Below are 25,655 nucleotides of genomic sequence, written 5' to 3' on the forward strand. Positions count from 1 at the left end.
CCCGACGATCTAGCCAGCTTTCTATCCACCTTACAGTCCATTCATCCAGCCCATACTTCTTTAACTTGGTGGCAAGAATACTGTGGGAGACAGTATCAAAAGCTTTGCTAAAGTCAAGAAATAACACATCCACTGCTTTCCCCCCATCAAACACACCATCAAACACAGCCTCCAGGGTGGTGGAAGGTGCAGGGTAGCCCTGGTTTCTTCCGCTGTTTGGGGAACAACCATGCCCCTACATGTCATCATTGTCATTGGAACTCAGACACCTCAGTTATCCGGAGAGGAACTGCAGCTGTCTCTAATCATGCCAGCAGCAAGAATATCACACGGTTCCTCGTAAACTGGGAACCGCTGAACTGGCCTTTAGCTGGACATGACCTGACTCAGCAAGGTCCCCCAGATTGGGTAATTCCATTAAAGGGCACACTTTGTGACAAGCTCATGCCAACAATTTGGTTTAAATTCTATGGGCATATTGCCATTTCAGAGTGATTTCATGAGCCCGGTTTGTACAGAGTGGAATTGGGCCAACAACAAAAAACAGTTTTAAATTTCGACCCTCTGATCACAAACCTTGCTCCCCTCCGACATTTATGAGCCCCAATTTCAGGACCCCGTGTGTTGAAATTGGATCAACAAGAATATTTGGTTCTTCAAAGTCAGACTTCTCTGAAGGTGGTTCAAATCCACTTAGAGAGCATGAATATCTCTCACATTGCACCTTGATTGGAACTAGCCATAAGGGTTGGGATGAATGGGTAAGAATGTGGCAAGGGGCCGACCATGTAAATAGAGTAAAAAGGGAATTAAGTGATTGGATTGCACCTGTAGGAACAGGAATCTCTTTAGTTAATGCCGCAAATATAGAAGTTCTAGCTAATAAACCGTCATATGCCACCGAAAGTCTAGAGAAGATGGGAAACCCTATTAACAGCATCTTTAAAACAGTTAAGTGAGGAACAGCAGTTAATAAGTAAGGTATTTCCTGGATGGGAAAGACTCATAGAAAAGGATGAAGAGTTAATAATGTCTGGTGTACAGTCCCTCCAGAATAATGTCTCATTGGCCTCGGCGTGTGAGCAAGCTCAGGCTCTCACCCAGAACGTAGTCATGGGAATGATTTGGCAAGCCATAGCAGGACAAATTCCCATGGAGCCAATCAGATTAATTGGGCCCCATGTAACAGAGGAAGAATTAGTCCCCCAGCCCTGATGGAGTCTAGTTAATGCTTCGTACAATCAACACCAGCAAAGTTTGCATTTATTCCTGATAACGTGGCAGGCAAAGAAATTAGAGTAATCCACCCAGTAGTCCCACTGGGATTACAGATTAATGGTAACTCAGTTATGTACTCCAGAGAACCTAACACTTGGGCCTGGCAGAAAGATAATGTGTGGAACACAGTAAATGTAAAAGAGTGTAAGAGAAAAGAAGGTTTGGGCTATATCTGTGAAGACCAAGCATTGGAGGAACATAATAAATTCTTCTTCCCACAACCTGGAAATAAGTCTCACTGTTATCCAGGAAGAGGGGTCTGTTATTGTCTATGTTGGTAAAGCATGTGTGTGTGTAAGGACAAGATGTAATATTGTATTGATTAATGGACATTGGGTTCAACCCATGTTGCCTTACGTTAATCACTGTTTCTGTAATGTAACCACCATTGTTAGTTGTGATATTAAGTGTACTTTGCCTATATGGACGGTACAACATTTAAATGCCGATCCTGAGCTCTACAAGGAGGTTTCCCCCATTTCACTAGGAATGGGTCTCACTGCCATTAAGGGACTATTACCTCATCCCTCTTTACAAGCTGAGCAGCAAAGGCTCGGAACTTTGGGGGCGAATGGCAAACTCGAGATTCAACACCACAACCAGGCGATCTCTAGGCTTGCAGCTGCAGTTTAAAAACACAGGCCATCACTCCTGCTGGGAGACTTTGCTTGGGTGGAGCCCCAGTGCAACAGGTCTTTTGAATATCATGCTTCACCCCATTGGGGTGAAAACAGCTCAAAACTCCATGGAGAGAGTTCAGCCTGCCCCCAGGGGCAAAAAATTAAAAATTCTGCGCACAGTATTTTTAAATTCTACAAAATTCTGCATATTTTTTTTATCAAAATAACACAATATAATCATGCCTGTTTCAATTATTTCAGTAATTTATTTCAAAATACCTGTCATCAAGTATATCTAACATTATAGATAACAAAAAAGATTCAGGAAATGTTTTTTGACAGATAGTTTCCTTACTAGGCATATTAATACAGAACTTTGAGTAATAATTCTTTTAAACTACAATACAGAAACATATTTCCTGCACCACTCAGAAGCAGTGCAAAGGCTTGCGGGAGTCAGGATAATGGAATTGCCAAGGGAAAGGGAAGTAATTGCTAGGAAGGAGCCTGGGAATGAACCTAGAAGGTTATTGAGTGTAGGAGGGAGAATGGAACAGGTTTTTTTTGGGGGGGGGGGGGAAGGATTGTAAGGGAGTTGGTGAGACTCCCCCATGCAGACCCTGGCTGACCCCTAGCCTCTTCCATTCAGTCAGGCATATCTGCGTCCCTACACCCCCACTCAGACACCCCCCCCCAGCCCCTCTGTTCTCATGTGGCCCTGCCTCCAAAGCCCCCATCCCCAAGTGGCCCTGCACCCCCATTCTCATTCATCCCCTGCCTCAGTCTGTTCATCCCCACTAGCCCTTCTGAACCCCAGTCTATGTGACCCCCCCATCATGCACCCCACTCTGTCTGTCCCCCCCCTCCCTCCATATCCCATCCCTCCTAACCAGGGCACTGTGAGGAATGCAGCCGGCTGCTGGCTGCTATTGCCTGGCTGCTCTCTGTTCTGGTGCCACAGAAGCCCCTGGTGGGTGAAAGGCATAACTGACATGTCTCTCCGGCAGAATGTATTTTCTGAAAAGAAAAAAAAAATGTACAGGGGGCCTGAATTCTGCACATGCTCAGCAGTGCAAAACAAGGAGGGTAGCTGGATGCCAAAAAGATGAGCTCTAATCCTGTTGTGAGTATATGCCCACTCTCAGCAGGGATTGAATTTACATTCTTTATCTAATAGCATGATCTGGTGTCACCTGAGCTAAAGACCCAGCACTGTCAGCCAGGAGCAGCTGTAGACACATAAACTTCTTATATGGTCCAGCCACTGGTAGGTGACAGAGCGCCCAGTCTCCTGGGTTAATATGTGTGATGCGGTATGATTCGAACATGACCATTTTATATAATTAATATTGCCATTGTTAGACAATTGCAACAAATCTTCTACAAAGTATATCATGTAAGGTGTCAATGGAAAGTTATGATAATTCTGTTGTATTGGCTATATAGATCTATATTTCAAATGTGTTTGCTCCTGGGATAACACCCACAAAGTAATTTACGGCCTGATAAAAGAACTTTGCAATGATTGCATGTAATGTGACTTCCTTAACCATTTTAACTCTCCTCTTCTTTTCTTTGCAAATTGACCTTCAGATTTTAGTTACTAAAGGATTGGCAACAGTGTGATTATTGGATAAGATCTGAGTTATATATTGACCAGGCTATGTGACTGATCTCTTGGGATTAGAGGACCCTATATGTGATGAAATTGGTTTTCAGTAACCACTCATTGTAGAGCCCAGCGTCTGAGTGGTGAGACAAGGGCTGGAATGCCTAAGAAGACTGCATTTTTGACTTCTTGTTAACAGTGTGGTGAGACAGAAGTTTACTTTTGTTACTGGCTTGGTATAAGCTAATGGAAGAATAACCACCAGTTTGGGGTGAGTCTGCCCTATTTCTCAGCAGTTTGTCCTGAATTTGGTATTCTCAACTGTGACCCAATGAGGCACGGTGACAATATGAGTTATGTGTGGAACCATTTGTAGGAAAAATGCATGGATTAAAGGCCAGAAGGGACCCTTCTGACCATGTAGTCTGACCTTGTGTGTAGCACAACACAGAGGATCTCACCCCGTGAGCAAGGAATCAAGCCAATATGTTCTATTTGAACTAGAGTGTATCTTTTAGAAACACATTCACTCTTGATTTAAAGATTGTCAGTGATGGAGAATCCACCATGTCCCTGGGTCAGTTCTTCCAATGGTTAATCACCCTCATTGTTAAACATTTGCACCTTATTTCCAGTCTGACTTTGCCTCGCTTCAACTTTCAGCCTTTGGATCAAGTTCAGCCTTTGCCTGCTACATTGAAGAGCCCTTGGCTACTAGAAATATTTCCCCATGTAGGAAGGCAATGCTGTGGCAGGGATGAGCCCCTGCACCTCTAGACTTGACAGTCCATAGCCCTGGAACCTCTGGACTTACTGCATCAGTTATGAATGTAAAAAAATTTGCTTGAGTCCCAGCACTTAATTTCTTGCACCCCAGGACCTCTTTAATTGCAAATTAAGCACTGAATGTAGGTGCTTATAGACTGTAATCAAGTTGGCTCTTAACCTTCTCTTGGAAAAATGAAATAGATTTAGTTTGTCTCACTCTATGGCAGATTTTCCAAACCTTGAATCATTCTGGTAGCTCTTTTTTGAACCCTTCCAATTTGCCATGAAGTGTGGACACCAGAACTTGACTTGGGATCCAGCAGGGGTCTCACCAGCAGGGCATACAAGCGTTACCAGAGGGAAGCCAATCCCCAGCAGAGCCCAGGGTTGCATTTGCTGGGTCCAGAGAACATGCATGATTCTATCTGGGACATCTACACAATCTTCTGCAAGCTGGGTCTCATGGACAGAGCTTATTTTGTGGGAGGAGTTTGGAAGACCTCTGTGACAGGACGTACCCCCGGGGTGAAGCCTGGAAGCTGTTGGAATTGTTGTGCCCCCAGACCATTCAGCTGGGTTGGCCTCTCCCCCTGCTCTGCTGGTGACACACAGCCATCCCCTCTGAGCCCTGTTATCACCCAACATGACAGCCGATGGTGCCACACACCCAACTGAGTCACCCGAGTGCTTTACCTAAGCCACTCGTGGACCAACAGTGGAGGCAGCAGCCAATTTCCCAGCTCTCCAGCCTTGCACCCCTACAGGAGTATAAACCCAGAATTATACCATCTTGCACTACACAGGGATCTGTATGGTGCAAGCGCCTTAATTAGTCTTCTCCCCCCTCCATGTGGGGCAGATAAGCACCAGCCTTTGTTAACAGAGCTAAGATTCCCTAACGCTTCACTCAAAAACACACTGGTTAAGATAAAACATAAAACCAGGTTTATTATCTACAGAAAGATCGATTTTAAGTGATCGTAAGTGATAGGAAATCAAACAAAATCGCAATCTAAAATGTATACAAACTAGATAGGACTTAATCAGCAATATCTCACCCTGACTGATGATACAAACAGGCTTACAGATTCTTGAGGCACAGACTGCATCTGCTTTGCAGCCTGGGTTCCCCTCTCCTGTTTAAAGTCCATTTTCTTCCAGAGGTTCTTTCAGGTGTTGAGTTGTGGGGGTGTGAAGACAAGTGATGATGTCACTCCCCATCTTTTACTGGAAAGTCTATGCATGTGACGTAGGGGTTCACCCCCATTGGCCAAACATTCTCCATTGTCTACGTGCTCCCTTGGAGGAGGCTTCCTTATACAGAATTCCTGTGCTAGTGGATTATTCCCTTGACGGGTGCTGATGACAGCAATTAGCACTGTCTGGCTACTCCATTGTTGTACCCAAAAGGCTGGTTTGGGATGTTTCCAACCTCACATCATATTTTAGTAACACACACATAGCAAGATTTCATAACTTCACATACAATGGTAGCACATACAATCCACCGAGATATTAATGGTTAGCAGATCAAGACTTTTAGAATGACTCCTCGCAAGGTATACCTTGTACAAAACATACCATAATTACATCACCATGGCAAATATGGGGTGCAGTGTCACAAGCACCACCCCCCATTCAATCCTGATCTGTAATTTACATTTTAGAAGCCTCGGGTGCAATGGGGACACCGACCATGACCAAGAACCCCACCACCAGGATGGAGCATTGCTCTCCTCACCCACGCTCTGCATCAGTGACAGCACGGGTTGCAGCGTGAGTCATCGCTCATGGGAAAGCTTCGTCCCTTCTTAGCCCTGCAACGAAGGAGGTTGCGAAACCCACACGACCATGCTCTTCTCCAGAAATGCACAAACCTCTTCTGCTGCTCCCCAGAAGAGCTGCTACGTCCTCTGGAGTGCACTGACACAGCTGCAGCAGGGCAGCCCTGGTGGTTACCGGCCCCTCACTGGTTCCAGTTGTGTGACCGTGAACCAATGGGTTACCCAGCAACACTCTGCTTCCATTATTACCATGGTAGCACCTAGAGGCCCCAGTCACAATTGGGGTCCCTGCTGCACAGACACCAAGGCCTCGCCTAGAGCAGGGAAAGGTGGGAAGGATGGCCGGGGGGGCAGGCCATTGGGCTGGCCTGGAGGAGGGTTGCATTCAGTTCCTGCCTCAGCTCCAGGCTCTGTGTGTGCCCTTTGGCCCGTCACTGCAGCTGCCCCATGCAGAGCCCCGTCTGTGACATGGGGAGGGCTCTCCCTTGCTTGAAGGGGGAGGCGATGAGTCAGGTTAAGATTTTATCACTGTTATTTTCAGTAAAAGTCACAGACAGGTCACGGGCAATAAACAAAAATTCACAGAAGCCCATGACCTATCTGTGACTTTTATTAAAAATAATGGGGAGCAGTGCTGATGGGGGGCTGACTGAAGCCCAAGTGGGAGAAGAGAGCCCAAGCCCTGCTGCATGAGGCAGGGGGAGGAGGGGAGTCCAGCACCGGCTGCTGTGGCGGCTGACAGCTCCAGACCCCCGCCGCAGCCCCAGCGTCTCAGAGTTCCAGTGTCCCCCCCCACCCCAGATGGCTGCAGCAGCTGATGGCTCCAGTGTCCCCCCGCTGCCCACGGTGGTTGACAGCTTCAGGGTTCTCCTGCCACCTGTGACCTGAAAGCTCCTGGGGTCCCCCTGCCATCCTCAGTGGCTGGGAGCTCCAGCCTCCCCTCCCCTCCCCCCCATCCATGATGGCTGAGAACTCCAGGGGTCCCTGTCCCCCATGGCGTCCATGACATAATCTTATTCTTAGTAATAAGAGACCTATTGGGAGGTGAGAGGTGCTTTTATAAACCACGTCACCTAACATGTGTTCAAACCCTAGTGCTGGCAGGGTACGTTGTATACTACCCCACGTCTGCTGGTCTGGAGAACTCGTGAGAAACACCCACGCCCTGAGGAGCTGACTGGATGGGACAGAATGGTCCGAGGCCCAGAGAGGTGACGGGCCGTGCCCAAGCAAACCAGAGCAGAGCCCCACTCGGCACAGCTGCTTGCTAAGGGAGGGACAGGAACGTTTTCTGTTGGGCCCCTCTGGGGCACCATTCAGAAAACAACCCCTCACATGCCCCTGGCTGAGGCCGCCTGGACTCTCTGCCTGGCCTACTGCCCTCACTGCTTCTCAGGCTCCTTTCATACATCTCCTCATTGCATCTGGGAGCCAAGGCAGGACTGACCAGAACAGCCTGTTGCCTTTTGTTTATCATCGCAGCTCCCAGAGGTCTCAAACCCAGGGGAAGGTATGAGACAGCTGTGTGTTTTTATACCATCCTCTCTGGCCATGAATGTGCTTACTTGGCATTAGCCAATGCCTAGTGTGTTGTTCTGCTAAGGCCAGGCCTGCTCTGGTTCACAGCCTTTGGTTCACACTGTTAGTTATGCCTAGGGCTCTAGCAAGGCCTAGACCCGTGGCTGGCGGGGTTGGGCCTATGCTTTGGCTGACACTCCCTGAGACTGTTTTGTGCGACCCCCCCATGATGGGAGCGATGTCCAGCGCTGCCAATGGGCCTGAGGATGGACAGTCCGATGGGGTTGATGATGGGCTGGAGAGACGCTGCCCAGTGGGGTTTGAGGAGAGCTGGTGAATCGATGCATTGGGGGATACAGGGACCGTGTGCTGAACAGCATGAACAGCAGAGGAGAAGGCTCTGGCGCCAATGGCAGCGAGATGGTGGGATGGGCAGAGAAGGTCCAGTTGGGAAAAGGGGAGCAGGGAGACACTAGGCCTGAGCAGCCAGCTGGAGCAAGTGACTGGAAATCTTTAAAAGCAAGGGGGGAAGCTCGGAGCTGGAATCTGCAGTGAATAGGGAGGGTGAGATGATCCCACTGTTTTTCACCCGATTTAGTGACATTGGTGCAAAAACTGAGGCAGAGCAGCCCACAGAGAGGAGGCTGAGCCAGGCCAATTATTTACCTGCTGGCCCAGGTGAGATCTTCCTTTTCCTCTTCCTCTGCTGGGTTCCCCTCTCAGCCCAGTTTTCGGAACCATTCTGCAGCGCTGTCACTGTCAGTGTCTCTGTCCTGAGCTCTCTTGGCTTTTGAGGCAGCCAGCTGGAGATTAGAGCCGTGTCTTGAGGATCAGACTATTATTATTTATTTGTATAACAGTAGCACCTAGGAGTCCTGGTCAGGGACCAGAACTCAAGATATCGTCCCCCTTCTTAAGAACTCTCGTCAGAACAGAACTCTCTGAGACACCCACCTCATTGTTACAATCTCTGGGCTGGAGAGCTGATTTTGCATCTCTAGGCCCCAGATACCTTTGAAAATCTGACCCCAAGTACCTTTTGAAACTGGGATTTATGCTCCTAAATTACTTAGGGTACATCTACACTGCAATAAAAAATCCACTGCACTGAGTCTCAGAACTGGGATCAATCGACTCGGGTTTGTGGGACTAAAAATCGCAGTATAGACGTTCGGGCTTGGGCTGGAGCCCCGGCTCTGAAACACAGTGAGGGGGAGGGTCTCAAAGCCTGGGCTCCCCCCCGAGCCCAAATGTCTACACTGCAATTTTTAGCCCTTGCAGGCTGAGTCCCACAAGCCCGAGTTAGCTGACCTGGGTCAGCCACGGCCATGCCACATGGTTTTTGTTGCAGTGTAGGTATCCCCTTAGACGCTTTCGAAAATATTCCCCCTAGTGATTTTAGTTACACAAGTTGTTTCAGCTCCTACTCCTCCCCCTGCCAATTTTTGTACTTTTACAGTCACATTTTCCTTGTTTTCCCCTCCCTGGCGCTGTGAGACGGACCAATGCAAACAACAGGGGAACCTGACTCACAGCCTATGCAGGGTTGCAAACCAGTGAAACTGACAAGATGCCAAGTGCCATCAATGGCACAAAGACCCTGAAAAGAGAAAAAGATGTTGGTGCCCTTTGCCAAGCAGTTTTTCAGGCCCCTGTAGATTAGCTTCCTGTTTGGAGCACAAATCGGTGACGTGGAGTCAGGTGTTTTCTTAGTGCTGTTTGTTTATTGACAAGATGTTCACCATTCTGTTTCCCTGAGCAGCAATGTTCACAGACTGCACACAGGAGAACCCCTCTTGCAGGGCCCAGGGTAAGGACATGCCCAGCTCCAAACAGATCCTCCCACTTAAAGATTGTCTGTGCCTCTTGGGTCACTGTGTGGGTGGCTCTTATTTTTCAGCTGCACCAGGAATACTGGTTGTACAAAGGCTCCCAGCTGCTAGAGGAGAAGTGATAGGGTCACAGATCTCTGTGTTCTTAAGAGAGGAAGAGTGGCTGGGTACATGTGTTTCCTTTTCCAGGAAAGCTGCTCAGAGCCTCAGCTGGTATAAAAGCCACTGGAGCCGTTGGGGTAGGAAGAGGTTCAGAGCGATGCCTTCAGGCAGCATTTACCAAAAGTGCGAAGAGTCCGACCAAGAGACACTCAAGGAACAGGAGACAGAAATGACATTTGGGAGAGCAGGTAACCCCAGGCTGCATTAGTGGGAGTGTGCGCAATCATTTCCTGATAATCGGCACACCCTAATCCTGCAGACTCCACACCCCAGTGAAGCCAAGAGGAGGGCGGTGTCAGTGAGGTTTGCAGGATTGGGCCCTACTTATGGACCTGCACAGTGCTCAGCAGCGAAGTCAGACTCGAAGGCAGGTCTGTACTCTGGAAGGTGGCGTTTCATACACCACAGCTGGCAGAGCCAGGCTGAGAGAATTCCAGGCTTGTCTCAGCAGCATTTCGTCAGATGTTTGTCTGGTGCTTGCATACTATGGCAATGAGTGGGTTAAAAGGAGGGGGAGCAAGAGAGAGAGTGAATGGGGGAGGAGGGGTGCTGTGTGAGGATAGATGGATGGATGGATGGATAGATAGATGTGGATGAACTGTTGTGTATGGAGATTGTGAGCTAGATATGGTTGGATGTGTATGTATGGGGATGGACAGATGGATGGATGGAGGAGTATGGGGATGGATGGATGGATGGAGGAGTATGGGGATGGATGGATGGATGGATGGATGGGGTTGTATAGGGATGGCTAGTGTTTATGGGATTGAATGGATAAATAGATTTTGCACCCATACTGCACTCAGGACTAGTGTCCACGATGCGCGAGTTGCTGGGTAGTGGAGCCCATCATACACAATTGCAGGTTATACCATCAAGAGCCTTGGCCCTGATCCCTGTCCCAGGCCCAGTGGTGGAAGCGTTACGAGAGGCATTTCAGATCCAGAGTCCTGCTGATCAGGCGGGATGTCCCTGCGTTGCGCCATAGGAACATGCCTCGTGCAATTCTGCACTTACAGCAGATTTGTGCTTCTTTTCTTCCTCTTTATTTTCATTCCTGGAAAGTGAAGGGGGATATGTGTGTGTGTGTGGGGGGGGGCATTGATGTGCGGTGTGGGGGTTGGAGACACAGCTGCTTCCTTCCCCTCCCCAGCCCCCCTGCTGACAGCAGCACAGTGGGCTGGGGCAGTGGGGGAAGGGGGGTTGGCTGGTGAGTAAGGGTACGGTGCATGAAGTAATGCTCAGAATCAAGGGCTGGTTCCTGCCTGGAGGAGGCTACAGTGGATGGGACAGAGAAGCACAGAGCTGGGGGCAGCCTCTCTGCATGGCAGGCTTCATGGTGCATGAGTCTGCAGCAAGATGGAATCCTGGAGGACAGTGTATGGGGGAGCATAGGGCACCGGAGGGGAGGCCAGGGCCTGGCCACAGGGAGGTGGTACAGGCGACCATCAGGAGGGAGCACGGATCGAACAGGGGGTGAGGGGGAGATGTAGGCGGGGTTGCAGCTGTGGAGCTGTATCCTGATGGTGGAAGGCAGTCAAAGAAGAAAGGGGTGGTGGGGGGAATCATCACAGCATCTCACATGGATCTCATGGCCTGGCTCCCCCAAAGGATCCTTGGGAAAACAGAGGGGACTCCCAGGAAATGGGGTTCTCTAACTGCTGGGGCTTTAGGCTCAATGGAAATCCAGGTGGGCAAATGATAGATATATAGATATATAAGGAGCAATGGTCTCAAGTTGCAGTGGGGGAGATCTAAGTTGGATATTAGGAAACACTATTTCACTAGGATGGTGGTGAAGCACTGGAATGGGTTACCTAGGGAGGTGGTGGAATCTCCTTCCTTAGAGGGTTTTAAGGCCTGGCTTGACAAAGCTCTGGCTGGGATGATTTAGTTGGGGCTGGTCCTGCTTTGAACAGGGAGTTGGACTAGATGACCCCCTAGGGTCTCTTCCAACCCTAATCTTCTGATTCTATAGGGATAGATAGAGGGGGTGTTTGGGGATAGATAGATACGTAGATAGATAGATAGAGGAGGTGTGAATTCCCCTGCATGCGCTGTGCTGCACAGAGATTCCTGGCCCCAGCGGTACATCCATCACTATTTGTTCATGAATTACAATAATAGTGAATTCTGAATTCCCCTAGTGCCTTCCCCGTGAGGCTCAGAGCACACCTCCCCCCGCAGCACCGGTTTGCCAGAGGGCAGGGACTGGTGCTCTAATTCCTGCTGTCTTTGCTTCTGCCTTCCAGGGAATTCCTTGATGCAGTGTGGTAGGGGCGTGAATGGGGAGGAAAAGTCCATATTAACCCTTTACGCTGTGCACGCCGTGTCATTTGTGTTATGGGCCGTCCTCCTCGCCATGGTGATTGGGAAGTGTAAGTATCCCGGAGCGCGTTTAGGACTATCACACAGGAATGGACCCAGTGGAAAAGACCGGCGTGAAATCCTGACTCCATTAAGTCAATGGCCAAACTCTCATTGGCTTCAGCAAGGCCAGGATTTCAGGCCATGAGTCCCTCCCAGCCAGGTCCCCTTATCTCTATCAATGGCCAGTGTCAAGACACTGCAGGAGAAGGGATATAGTCCCCCGCAATGTATTTCATTGTGCCATAGTACTGCTAATTGTAAGACAAGACTCATTAAGTAAGGCCGCCTGCCCTCCAATTCACAGCTGTGGGGCCCCTTCCCAAGGCCTGCACTGTGAGCAGGGATACTGTGGTGTTTGATTCTTGAATGTATGCACAGGTACAAGTGAGTGCAATATGTGTTGGGACACCCTCTAGCAGCTGTTCCGCACAGGATAACAGCCTAACTACTCCTGCCAGCTAACAGAGTAGCTCCTGTAGCTCAAGAGAGCTTTGCTGTAGATAGCAGGGATTCACGTCCTGCTGAGGAGCCTTGTTAGGTGTCATTACACATAGCAGCCTCAGCGTTGCCAACTCTAGGTGATGTTTGAATTAAAGCCCCAACTCCAGGAGTCTTGTAATTAGGTGAGACTCTGAGCTTTCATTTAAAAATACTGAGATGGATTCTAGTTGCAGAGAAAAGCTTGGGAAAGCGACGTAATGGCTAAGAAACCAGAAGGCAAAGAAAAGAAAACTAAAGTCTATAATTTTTCACAAATCTTATGATTTTTAAGCCAATCTTGTGATTGGTTTTTAACCTCTGGAGTTGGTCAGATTGCACCAGGGCAGAGGTCATTCCAGGTGGAATCCTTGAAGCCAATGAGGCACCTAAGTCTCCTACTGCAATCCACAAAATTCTCACTGAACGCTGTAGGCCCCTAAACTCACTTGACACCTCTAGGCAGGTGCACTGCTGCCTCCCTCAAGGCATCTAGATGCCTATCTTCCACCTAAGCCCCTATACAAATCTTTTCTGCTCTTCTGCTAGGAAGGAGGGATTTGAACCTGGGTCATCCACATCCCAGGTGAGTGTTCTAACCATTAGGCTATAAGATGGGCAGCAGCACCTCCACCCCTGCATTTTGTGTAGAATGAGGCAGGCACCTAATTCATTCCCACAAGACACTACCCAGGTGCCTAAGCCAGGAGAGGAGTTCCTGTTTGTGGATCACTAGCGGAGCTAGATACTTCCCATTCCTGCAGCCTGGACTAGCATGCCTAGCTCTGAGAAAAGGGTGGGGCTTGGCTCATCAGTGTCTCCCATTGGTTACTTACTCAGCTCCCCGCCTAGTGTGCTGGGTTTTGCAAATTGCACTCAGGTGCATTGCTCTCCCCATTCATTGTATGTGAGCCTAGGCATGTAACTCGGCTTTGTGGGTGTTCCTGGGATTTTCTAGGCACCGTGATGCTCAGCATTGCAACGCTGAAATCCCTTTGGGGATCCCACCTTCAGAGATTATCTTCACAGGGGGAAGTTGGAAAGTAGAAATGCAGCATCTCTCTCTATGCTGTGAATCCAAATTGAAAACTCAGTCCCCTCCCCACCACAAACCATATAAACAACAGCAGGTGTCTGTCCTTCTGTCTAGACTCGGAGATGTCCAAGGAGCTGGAGCAGTTGCGGACTGATCAATCTGTGCTGAGAGGCAACGGTAACAATTCAGTTTACTTATGAGTGTCCGTGTATTTGTATTACCGATGTTGCCCCTTTGGCGGAAGCCAAAATCTGAGGTGCTGTCGGGTTTGTTCCTGTTAGAGGGAACAATCGCTCCCAGGCAGGTCTGTTCTCATTGTGATCTTGGTAGTTACAATATCTTGTTCCCTTGAACACAGCAGGAACAAACAGCTGCAGGCTGTTCCCTTTCTTGGAAATCCCCTGTCTGCCCCTTCAGCGGGCTCTGTGCCCAAGAAACTCCATCTCTGCTTCTTGCCAGGCTCCCGCTCATAGCTCTTTCAGCCTCCCGCACACACAGGCTGCTCTGAGCACCTGGGACTGCAACCAGGGCCCCTCTCAGCCCGCACGGCTCTTTCCTGCTATGCAGCCTGGTGCCTTGGGTGGTCACTTCCATTGTCTGCAGCTGTTTCACTACATAAATGAGCTTGATTGCTCCTCCTGTTGTGTCTAAAAGTGGATATTTGGCACTCATTGGCTCTAACAAGGGCTGTGATTGTCTATGGATCCCAGATTCACCTGTTAGGTGTATTATGGCAGCAGCCAGGAGCCCCAGTTATGAACCAGGACTCCATTGTGTGAAGTGCTGTACAAACACAGAACACAAAGCCAATTCCTGCCCCAAAGAGCTTCCAGCCAAAGTGTAAGACATGGGCCGATAGGTGGAGACAGACAGACAGGCAGAGGAACACAGGGAAACAAGAAATACCAAACCCCTCTTCTTTTCTGTTGTGCTCGTATTAACTACCTAATGGTTTGGTCTGAAACCCAGAAAGGCTTCCATTGTCTTCAGTGGTGTTTGGATCAGGCTCTATCTAACTAGCTAGGTTCCTGTCTGCATTAAGGAAGTTTGCACTGTCGTTTCTCATAGATGTTACGGCCAGAAGGGACTGTTACGGGCATCTAGTCTGACCTCCTGCATAGCAGAGGCCAGAGAATCCCACCTAGCGATTCCTATATCCAGCCCATATCTGGTAGTCGAGCTGGAGTGGAACTTTTAGGAAGAGACAGATAATCTTTTAATGATTCCAGTGATGGAGAACCTGCCCCTTCTCTACAGACCTTGTCCTGATATATAAATGCTGATGCAAACCACTAATGTGGGACACACGCTGGGATGGTGCAAAGTAAGACTCACACCAGTGGGTCTAACCCTGGTAACCTATGCAAGCCTTGTGCCATGTGTCTGCAGGGGCGCCAGGTTTGTATAATTTCTGGTGGTGCCCAGAAAAGGTCCAAGTCCCCCCCCCTCCCACACACACACACACACCTGCCTAAGGCTCTGGGAGGGCATTTGGGTGTGGGAGCGGGTTTGGGGTGCAGATTCTGGGAGGAAGTTTGGGTGTGGGAGGGATGCGGGCTCTAGGATGGAGTTTGGGTGCTGGGTGGAGGGCAGGGGGTTGGGGTGCAGGAGAGGGTGTGGGGTGCAGGCTCTGGGAGAGAGTTTGGGTGTGGGAGGATGTGACATTCCCCTCTGGTGTTATCCGGACCGGTGATCTGCTAGGTCACTCCAATCCTCGACTCTGGGAGCCAGCCTTACCCTGCTCTGCTGTGAGAACCCCCACTCCGGGCTGTTCACGCACAGCCTCTGGCATGTAAGCTGCTCCCAGCTACTTGCAAGCGAATGACACTAACCAATATCTCCAGTCCCAGACACAACCCTAGAAACCTCCGTCTTGCAGTGTCCAGTTATGCCCACTGGATGCTGCAAGCTTATATGAGTTTGTCAATTTAACAAAGAAATTGTTATGTACCAGGCTTGTTATCCCAAGGGGAGTCTCTGTCATGCTTCAAACCAAACGCACTGCTTCAGGTAGAATAAACAAACAGATTCATTAACTATAAAGTTAGATTCTAAGTGATTTTAAGTCAAAGCACAACAAGTCAGATTTGGTCCAATGAAATAAAAGCAAAACGCATTCTAAGCTGATCTTAACACTTTCAATGTCCTTACAAACTTAGATGCTTCTCACCATAGGCTGGCTGGTTGCTCTTCAGCCAGGCTCTCCCCTTTGATCAGTGGTTCAGTCACTTGGTAGTGGTGGTGTCTGTAGATGGAGGTGGATGAGAGAGAGAGCATGGAAAATGTCTCTCCCTTTTATCATGTCCTTTTTTCCTTCTTGGCTTTGCCGCCCCCCTTCAGAGTCAGGTGAGCATTACCGCATCGCAGTGCCAAACTGACCAAAGGAAGGGGGGTGACTCCCTCGAGAGTCTAACAGATCCTTTTGATGCTGCCTAGGCCAGCGTCTTTTGTTCCTATGAGGCTAGGCTGGGTTTGTCCCGTACCTGCCCTGATGAGGTGTGAACTGCCCCTCTGCTATGGAGAGTTTTTTCTGGGCTTGCTTTAAGCCATGAGGATACATTTTCAGCCTCATAACTACATACATGAAATTATAACCTATAACATCACTGTAACAACCATGCTCAGTGCATCATGAGCCTTCTGAAGACACCGGACATGACAAACTTTGCATTGGATACCACACAATCATTTTACAAGGATGAACATAAGGATCCTGGGTGTTTCTCCCGAGATACAGAGCATCACAGAAAGGTGCGGGCTCTGGGAGAGAGTTTGGGTGCTGGGTGCGGGCTCTGGGCTGGGATAGAGGGTTGGGATGCAGGATGGGGTGCGGGAGGGGGTTTGGGGTGCTGGGTGCGGGCTCCGGGCTAGGATAGGGGGTTGGAGTGCAGAAGGAGGTGTGGGAGGGGGCTTGGGGTGCTGGGTGCAGGACGGGGTTTGGGTGCTGAGTTCGGTCTCTGGGGGGGGGTTGAGTGCTGGTTGCGGGCTCTGGGTTGAATTGCAGGGTTGGGGTGTGGGAGGGGATGTGGGGCATGGGGCTGGGCCAGGGATGTGGAGTTTGGGGTGCAGCAGGCAGGCTGCCCAGGGCTGGGGTAGGGGCCAGAGAGGAAGACTCCCCCCAGCCCCCTCCCTGCCAGCAGCAGCAAGCTCCGGGGGAGGGGGAATCTCCCTGCCCTGCCCCCCCAGCACGACACTCACCCAAGGCCCCCCAGGCTGCTGCTCAGGAGGTCCAGCCAGGATAAGCACCCACCTCCCTTGGAGTTGACTCGGAGTCACCTGCCGGGGGTAGGGTGGTGATGCGCCTCCTTCCCTCCTCCTGCCGCAGGTGCAGCAGCCGCCTCAGCCTGCCCCTGGCGCTGCTCCCTTGTAGCCGGACACAGCAGCAGTTGCCAAGGGAGCTCAACGTGGAGCTGCAGGGGGCAGCCGCCTGCTGCCCAGGGCAGGCAGGGATGCTCGGGGGAGGTGCGCGGGGGCGGCAGGCGGGGCCAGGTGATGCTCCGGGGGAGGCGCATGGGGGCAGCAGGTGGGGCCAGGGGAGAGACCGGACCCAGAACATTGGTGGAGCCGGGCCCCCCGGGCCCTGAATTTGCTGGAGCCCGGGCACCACAGGCCCATACAACTCACCACCCCTGTGTGTCTGCACTAGGGATTTGCACCAGTCCACGGCGACACTAGTACAAATTTCCCTAGTCTGGATGGGCCCTAACTAAACTCACTAACAAGCTCTCCCCAGGCAGGGTTGGCAGCTGGAGGTGGGGTCTGAGGGAATGAGCACAAGACAGGGAGCTCCGAGTTCTAATCTTGCTTCACTACCTGGCGTGGGGCAAGTCGCTCTCCATCTCGGAGCCTGAGTCATGGACTATCATGGCCGGGGACGAAAGCAAATCCACCAGCGCCGCCTCTTCCCAGGAAAGAAAGCAGCCCCGGGAGACCCCAGTACCTGACAGACCCACTCTGCTAGGGAACACGGCCCTGCCCCACGAGATGAGGTGAGGGGCAGTTCACAGCTCACCGGCCTCTGTCTCTTCCAGGCTCCGAGACAGGGAAGCAACTGAAGACGCTTCATTTCAACCAGTCCACCATGCACAGCACTGGTAAGTACTGGAGCCCTCACAGACCCACAGCTCAGCATCATCTCTACGAGCCCCCTGCACCCCAGTCATGTTACTCCTCCTCCTCCCAACAACATCCCCCATTCCCTGGCCACCTCCTTGTTCCCACTGAGCCCTGGGTCCCCATGACGCACCCTCCCAGGAATGTGATCAGCTCTGTTTCTTTCTCAGAGGTGGAGCTGGCCACGGATCTGAAGAGGCTGCAGTCAGACCAGGCCACACTGAAAACGGAAGGTGAGTACCCATGGAGGGGAGGGAGCAGGGCTCAGGCAGAGGAGGGGGTGGAGAACGGCAGAAAGAAGGGGGGGGTGGAGAATCCCAGAGCCAGGTTCCCATGGCGATTTTGGATCCATCCCCCCTATTCCCCAGGCCAGCCTGAGCAAGCAGCATTTGGGACCAAGCCACTGAGGCTGGAAACCGAGGCCATGCCCTACTCTGGGTGACCCACCGGAGGGGCAGGGACACAACCAGTGCCCACAGAGCCTCTGCACTCAGGGCTCCTCCTGCACCAGATTCACTGTGTGTGACTCTAACTGGGGCGAATTGGGGAAGCCAGTTCACCTTCAGTTCCAGGGATTCTCACCCCAAGTGCGTTCCCAGTCACTGCAGGAGCCTCTGGCCTTTAGGGACTCGCATGGGCTGGGCTGCTACAGAGGGAGATCTGGCTGTTTCTTGCTCCCTAGATTCACTTGGGACAAATAGGAGAGGGGATATGTGCTTTTGAAGCAGGGGAGGGTCGGGGGAGGGAGATGGGGATGGTGACTCATTAGCGGTCGAGGGGAGGCAGGTGGATTAAAGGGCTGGGCAGAAGAAGGCCCAGGTGTAATAAACTGGGGAACCAGAGGTAGGGAATTGGGGGGGCAGGGCAGTGTGTCTGGGTGCAAAGGGAGGGCAGGGCTCCTGCTGAGGTTCGGGGGAGGGGACCTGGTTTTAGAGGAATGATTTTGACCCTTGTGAAAGGTTCAGGTTCAGCTGGCGATTCCGGCCAGGTCTCCAGTCCCTAATGATGTATCAGACCGACCGAGTAACAAGCTCAGTGCCTCCTGCTGCTGGGATAGGGGCCCCATTTCAGTGTCACAGCCAGGCCCCAAATCCCGCTGTTTACGATCTGTACACAGATATGCCAGGCCTAGCTGCACACACCCACTGCTCTGGCTGGCTTCTGGCTGCTTCTAAAGTACAGAACACAGTGAGTAGGGTTACCATACATCCGGTTTTTCCCGGACATGTCCGGCTTTTCGGCACTCAAACCCCCGTCCGGGGGGAATTGCCAAAAAGCCGAACATGTTCGGGAAAATGCCGGCCAGGCACTTCCCCTCCCGCGGCGGCTCTGCTCCTCCCCTGACTCTTCGGCTCTGTTTAAGAGCCGAGCTGCCCGAGCGCTATGGGCTTCAGGCAGCCCCCTTGCCTCCGGACCCCAGCCGCCGGCCGGGCACTTCCCCTCCCGGGCTCCGGCAGCGCAGGGTCCGGAGGCATGGGGACTGCCCGAAGCCGGTAGCGCTGGGGCCGGTCAGCTCTTAAACAGAGCCGAAGAGTCAGGGGAGGAGCGGAGCCTCCGGCCGCGGCGGCTTTGCTCCTCCCCTGACTCTTCGGCTCTGTTTAAGATCCGAGCGCTACGGGCTTTGGGCAGCCCCCATACCTCCGGACCCTGCGCCGCCGGAGCCCGGGAGAGGAAGTGCCCGGCCGGGGGCGCAGGGTCCGGAGGCAAGGGGGCTGCCCGAAGCCCAAGCGCTACCGGCTTCACGGTTTGCCGGGCAGCCTCCAGACCCTGCGCCCCCGGCTGGGCGCTTCCCCTCCCGGGCTCCAGCTGCACTGGGGAAGCGCCGGCCGGGGGCGCAGGGTCTGGGGGCTGCCCGGCAAACCGTGAAGCTGGTAGCGCTTGGGCAGCCCTTTCCACGTGGCTGGGAGTGGGAGGGAGGAGGGGGCGGAATTAGGGCAGGGTTGGGGCGGGGAAGGGGCGGAGTTGGGGCAGGGCTGGGGTGGGAAATGGGTGGGGCCAGGACCCCGTGGAGGGTCCTCTTTTTTTATTTAAGTATGGTAACCCTAACAGTGAGCGTCACTCGAGGCTCACAGACTGTTTAAAGGGATACAGCCCTATTCCTACATGTGATGGTGTGTTGTATTTGCAGTGTCGGAGGATCTGGCCAAAGCGAAAAGTGACAGAGATGACATCAGGGCTGAGGCCTACAAGATTCTGGATGCTGTCCAGAAAGGGAACGGTGAGATACGCGCCGGCCTCGACCTGCTTAGATTGCCAGCCCTTCACGGCAGGGACTGTCTTTCTGTTCTGTGTTTGTACCATGCCTGGCACAACGGGGCCTGTCTATGACTGGGGCGTCTAAGCACTGCCAGAATGCAAGTAATAAATAACGTACAGCACCCAGCAAATGGGGGCCTGGGCCATGGCACCTTGTGCACTTAGGATTCCTGCTCCTTTTCCCCACAAGCAGTAATAATGGATTAATATAGTTCAGGGGGCTCGCTGGGATTTCCCCCAAATAAACTGCTAGGTTGTCAGGGAGTCAGTTTTGTCTAATAGTTAGAGCAGGGGACTGGAATGTGGGACACCTGGATTCTAGTCCCATCTCTGGGAGTATATGAAGTCTAGTGGTTAGAGCAGAGGGCTGGCTTCTATTCTCAGCTCCTATGAGGCCAATGTTGTCTAGTGCAGTGGTTTTCAACCTGTGGTACGCGGACCCCTGGGGGTCGGCAGACTATGTTGAAGATTTCCAAAGGGGTCTGCACTGCCATTAGAAATGTTTTAAGGGGCCATAAACGAAAAAAAGATTGAAAACCATTGGGCTAGTGGTTAGAGCAGGTGAGGCCGGAAATCAGGACTTCTGAGTTCTCTTCCCAGCTTGGGAATGATCTTGAGCAAGTTACTGCACCTCTCTCTGCCTCAGTTTCCCCCTCTGCAAATTGAGGGTGACGCCTCCCCACCTTGGCTAAGTGCGTTGAGGTCACTGGCTAAAGGGCACTAGGCAGATGCTATTATTGTCCTTTGCAGTCCAGCACCGAGAGTGACCTCTGCTGTTTTGCATTGCAGACTCTGCCTGCAGCATTTGTCCAGCCGGCTGGCTGCTGAATGCAGGGAACTGCTACTACTTCTCCACAGAGCAAAAACACTGGTCCTATGCCAAGCAGGCCTGCAAAGACCAAGGTGCCATGCTGATTATTATTGATAGCAATCAAAAGCAGGTAAGTCAGGCTCACTGAGTCCAGCCACACAGCCCAGAAAGGGCATGGAGATGGTCTCCCAGCAAATGGGAGGCTCTTGGGATGAGAGAGATGCTGGGGACAGGATAGGAGCTGACATTTTTCTGCTCAGTGCCTAGGAAACACATTATGCACTGGTGTAAAGATGTGCACAAGAAGGGCAACAAAAATGATCTCCTCATCTGGAACAGCTTCCAGATGAGGAGAGATTAAAAAGACTGGGACTGTTCAGCTTGGAAAAGAGACAGCTAAGGGAGGATAGGATAGAGGCTATAAAATCATGACTGGTGTGGAGACAGTGTTATTTACCCTTCACATAACACAAGACCCAGGGGTCACCCGATGAAATTAACAGGCAGCAGGTTTAAATCAAGCCTAAGGAGGTATTTCTTCACATAGCACACAGTCAGTCTGCAGAACTCATTGCCAGGGGATGTTGTGAAGGCCAAAAGTATAACTGGAGTAAAAAAAGAACTAGATAAGTTCACGGAGAATAGTTCCACCAATGGCTATTATCCAAAATGGGACCCAGCCCCATGCTCCGGGTGTCCCTAAACCTCCGACTGCCAGAAGCTGGGAATGGATAACAGGGGATGGATTATGTAGCCATTTGCAGTGCACAAGAAATTGTATTGGTCCTACAAAACCCAGGGACTATGCTACATATACTTGAGCACCATCTATTGGCACAGGATCGAGGAGCAAACCACTTACCAGAATACAGACTTGGGGCACTCCCCCAACTCCCAAGAGTTAATGCACAATTCATCCCAAGCGCTAGTCAGGCTGCTGGGGACCCTCAGGCAAGTCAGCCTGACAGCTCCAGGGAAGCTCCGTGGGAAGGGAAACTTTGCAGGAGTTGGAGAGAGACCCCTGATTATAAGGAGTGATGGGGAAAGGGTTTGGAGACACAGCATCTGGTGGAGGACTGGGATCCATGAGATCACAGTCACTTGGGAGACCCCTGATGTTTCCTGACTAGCCTCCATGTCCACAAAGTGCTTCCACATCCATCCAGAGCCACATCTCCCTCAGCAGGGCCTTTGGGAGGGGAGCCAGCCTGGTCTAGTGGTGCAGGAACAAGCCAGGGAGCCAGGATAGCTGGGTCCTACTCGCTGCTCTGCCACTGACCTTCTGTGTGACCTGGGGCAAATCACCGTGCCTTAGTTTCCCCTCCCACCCTTGGTTTTGTCTGTTTGGATTGTAAGATCTTTGGGGCAGGGAGTGTCTTTCACTAGGTGTCTATGTAGCACAATGGGGACTTGATCTCAGTCGCTGCCTAGGTGTTACTATAATTCTAATAATAACCCAGTGGGCCACATCTCGGCAAAAGGAGAACAACAGAGAGCCAGAGAGGAGTACAGGCTGTGGGAAGTGGGGTTGGGGTGGTGCCTTAGATTTGGGCAATATTTTATTACAATCAATTATTTTCTTTTTTCAGGAGTTTTTGACAAAGAACGCTAACGGCAAGCAGTACTGGATTGGCCTGCACGACGTTAGCAATGAAGGGACATTTATATGGGTCGACGACAGTTCCGTGTCATACAGGTCAGCCCAATCCCGCTCACTGGTACTTGGGGGGGGAGGGTTGGCTACGGTGCAACTGGCCAATCAGTACATTTCAAACACATCGAGTCATTGGCGGAGTGGGTGGAGCTGCCCTTTCTTGATTCATCTTCCATCTGTTCTGCTCTTTAAACTGTCCAGGGTTTCCCCACAGGGAACCAGAGCTAGTGGGGTAGAGAATAAAGTGGTGGATGATGCTTCGCTTTAAATGGTCACATTCAGCCGAGCAGTAGCAGTTTTCAGGGTCTTACGGGGAAGTTTCCCCTTTGAGAAGAAATCGGTGGAATCTGGCTCCTTCTTAGTGTAACTTGTTTATTTACACTAGTCCTGGGACAGAGGTGTCACCAACAGCTCCCAGGTCAGTCCCCTCTAGCAGAAATCTCAGCCCAAATACCCAGTGTTCCCAGGAAGTGACTCTACCCCGAGAATTAACTCGACATAGAGAGTCAGGCTGGAAGCGAGAACTGACCAAAGAGAATGTGCATCACATCACTAACCACATAGGGTGTCCTCCAAGCCTGATCAGTTCTCACCCACTCAGGAAAAGCACTTGTAAGACTGTGGGTAACTCTCACTGTAACAGTACGGCCCTGATCCACCACTGTATAACCCCAGGGTTACACCAGTGTAAATTCCATTGAAGTTAATAGCTAGACCAGTTTAAAACTGGAGTAACAGAGGTCAGTCAGGCCCTATATCATTACACTTGGCTCTTATCCAGTGTTCTGCACCAGTCAGCCTCAAACCACCTTTCAGAGGTTGAGGCAGGATCACCCTCTCTGAGGGCTTAAGTGGGATTTCAGGGAGTGCATTTCACCAGGGCTTCCCTCGAATGCCTGGCTGAGTTTGCTACTTTCTTTGATCCCCAGCAACTGGAATCAAGGGGAGCCCAACAACTTTGGCAGTGGCGAGGACTGCGTGATGATGGTCAAAGACGGGAAGTGGAACGACGCTACATGTGTGATGAATGAGGTTGGCTGGATCTGTGAAAAGAAGTGGACTTGTTAAACTGTGGCCAAGAGGAACACAACACAGCCAGCTCATCTTAACCACAGAGCCACCCCACTGCCCTCTGGCCCCTTCCATGCAAGGTCTGCCAGCTCTTTACAAACTTCAATGCATTAAACCTCACAGACCTCACCCCTTCCACTCTTGAGAGCAAGGTATTATCACCCCAACTTTACAGATGGGGAAACTGAAGCACAAAGACTTACCCAGGTCACAGCAGTGAATCAGTGGAAGAGACTGAATTAGTAGCCAGGCATCCTGACTCCCAGTCCCCTGCTCTTATTACACCACACAGGGCCGGCTCTAGGCACCAGCAAAACAAGCTGGTGCTTAGGGCGGCACATTTTTAGGGGCAGCATTCTGGCGCCGGCCATGCCGCCCCTAAAAATGTGCCCCAGCTGCCCTAGCTCACCTCCGCTGCTGCTGCTCGTGTGCCACGGGGCGCGAAACAGCTGATTCGCGCGCCACTGCTCCCCCTCCCTCCCAGGTTTGAGAGCCTGGGAGGGAGGGGGAGATCCCGAGTGGCCGCGGTGCACGCGCTGCTTCTCCCCCTCCCTCCCTCCCTCCTAGGCTTGAGAGCCTGGGGGGAGGAGGCAGGGCTGGGGATTTGGGGAAGGGGCGGAGTTGAGGCAGGACCGGGGGTGGGGTAAGAAAAAAACGGGGGGGGCGGCCAAAATTGTTTTTGCTTGGGGCGGCAAAAATCCTAGAGCCAGCCCTGACACCACAGTATTTCACATGGCTGGAAACAGGAGTCCTGGTCACTCCTAGTCTAACCGCTAAACCATCCTCCCCTCCAAGAGCCGGGGATAGAACCCAGGCATCCTGACTTCCAACCCTCCTGAGTCCTGACTCTAATCCCTAGACCCCATTCAACTCCCAGAGCTGGGAATAGATCCTAAGTGTCCTGAATTCCAGCCCCTGCTCTAACTACTAGACAAAATAGACTCTTCCACAACGTGGCAATTTATGCTGCTGCTCTTCCCGCCCCCACCCCCCCCCCACCTGACAGACAGAACTGATTGGCTTCTGGACCGGTCTGCAAAGTAGGTACCAGCGCTGTCCGGGAAGCGGGGGGGAGGGGGGCTGGAGGTGGTGGTAAACCTGTCTATCTCCCGCCCTGATTTCCCCAGCCCCTCACTCCAGAGACCAACCTCCCTCACTCTGCTGTGCCCTGATTTCCCCTCCCCAGCCCCTCACTCCTCACTCACACCCACAAGACAGCTTACTTTAGTCTGGCCAGCACATTGTGAGGGGATTATTCAAGTTGAATGGCCCATCAAAGAACACCTAACTCACACTGGACCATAGAAAAGGCTTATCCCTACCTGATGGACTTTCCTGTGGACTTTCTAGCTAGAATATGGGTAATGGCCTCTGTTATGACTCATTGAAGCATGTGTGGGCATGTGACTAGGTCATGTGATACTAAACTCCATCTTGTGCCTGTACTTTTCCACAAACTGTGCTGAGGGCTTTGCTTAGAACAATGTGTTTCCCTCCACATAGCAGAAGCTATAACAGGCCCAAGAAACATCTCCATTTTGACTCATTCCTGCTGTAATCTCTGGACTATGGGAGTATTCTAACCAAAGGACTGAGGACCTTCCAAATCATTTGGAAGCAACCAGAGATTTAACAAGCCAGCAGTTTAGTTCATCCCTGCTTCAAGCCTGAACCAAGAACTTTGTAATTATTATATGTATTTGATTCCTTTAACCAATTTTAACTCACCTCTTTCATTTTATAAATAAACCTTTAGATATTAAAAGATTGACACCCTGCGTGATCTGAGTTATATTTTGACCTGGGTATGTGGCTGGTCCTTTGGGATCAGAAGAACCCTTTGTTTGATTAAATTGGTTTTAAATAATCACTCACCATTAAGTCTAGTGTCTGAGTGTTGAATCCAGGACTGGAATATCTAAGGAGTCTGCAGTTCTGACTTCTTGTTGGCCAGTGTGGTGAGACAGAAGTTTACTTTTGTTGCTGATTAGGTATATCTTATGGAAGAATAACCACCTATTTTGGGGTGTATCTGCCCTATTTCTCAGCAGTTTGGTCTGAATTTGATATTCAGTTTTGACCCCCCGAGGCATAGAGCCTAAACTTAACTAACAAGACACTTCCCAGTCTAACAAAGCTTAGCTCACCCAAAAGTCTTTCTCCCAGCACTTAACAGCTGGGACCCTCCTTTCATAAGCACACACCAGTTCAGACAGCGAGAGAAGCGTCTCTCACCTCCTGCTTGAAATGAACCAGTTTATCACTGTCACTGCATCATACACCACATTGGTGCCTC

The 25,655-nt window shown here is 51.2% G+C and overlaps 1 protein-coding gene across 3 annotated transcripts; it reads left to right on the top strand.

Moving 5' to 3' along the window:
• Positions 1 to 9,461: 9,461 nt before the first annotated feature.
• Positions 9,462 to 25,137, top strand: LOC101935991 (C-type lectin domain family 4 member G). Of its 3 annotated transcripts, none has more exons than XM_005312588.5 (9): positions 9,462 to 9,759; positions 11,824 to 11,949; positions 13,569 to 13,631; positions 17,486 to 17,548; positions 17,738 to 17,800; positions 19,696 to 19,785; positions 20,613 to 20,764; positions 22,224 to 22,330; positions 23,218 to 25,137. In XM_005312588.5, exons 1-9 carry the CDS (start codon positions 9,669 to 9,671, stop codon positions 23,354 to 23,356), a joined length of 894 nt encoding a protein of 297 aa, XP_005312645.2. In that variant the 5' UTR covers positions 9,462 to 9,668; the 3' UTR covers positions 23,357 to 25,137. The 3 variants fall into 3 exon arrangements, with proteins under 3 accessions (XP_005312645.2, XP_042714886.2, XP_065431637.1); XM_042858952.2 differs by having other exon boundaries at positions 9,534 to 9,942; XM_065575565.1 differs by lacking the exon at positions 9,462 to 9,759 and adding an exon at positions 10,792 to 10,950.
• Positions 25,138 to 25,655: the final 518 nt, after the last annotated feature.

The sequence above is a fragment of the Chrysemys picta genome, chromosome 22 (assembly GCF_011386835.1).
Source record: "Chrysemys picta bellii isolate R12L10 chromosome 22, ASM1138683v2, whole genome shotgun sequence".
NCBI lineage: Eukaryota > Metazoa > Chordata > Testudines > Emydidae > Chrysemys > Chrysemys picta.

Excerpts from the sequence above, each read along its gene's own strand:
- LOC101935991 (XM_065575565.1), top strand. The coding sequence starts at position 10,809 with ATGCTCAGAATCAAGGGCTGGTTCCTGCCTGGAGGAGGCTACAGTGGA. Across the intron at positions 11,950-13,568 it reads CGCCATGGTGATTGGGAAGT|ACTCGGAGATGTCCAAGGAG; the intron begins GTAAGTATCCCG and ends CCTTCTGTCTAG. Across the intron at positions 19,786-20,612 it reads TGCTGTCCAGAAAGGGAACG|ACTCTGCCTGCAGCATTTGT; the intron begins GTGAGATACGCG and ends TTTGCATTGCAG.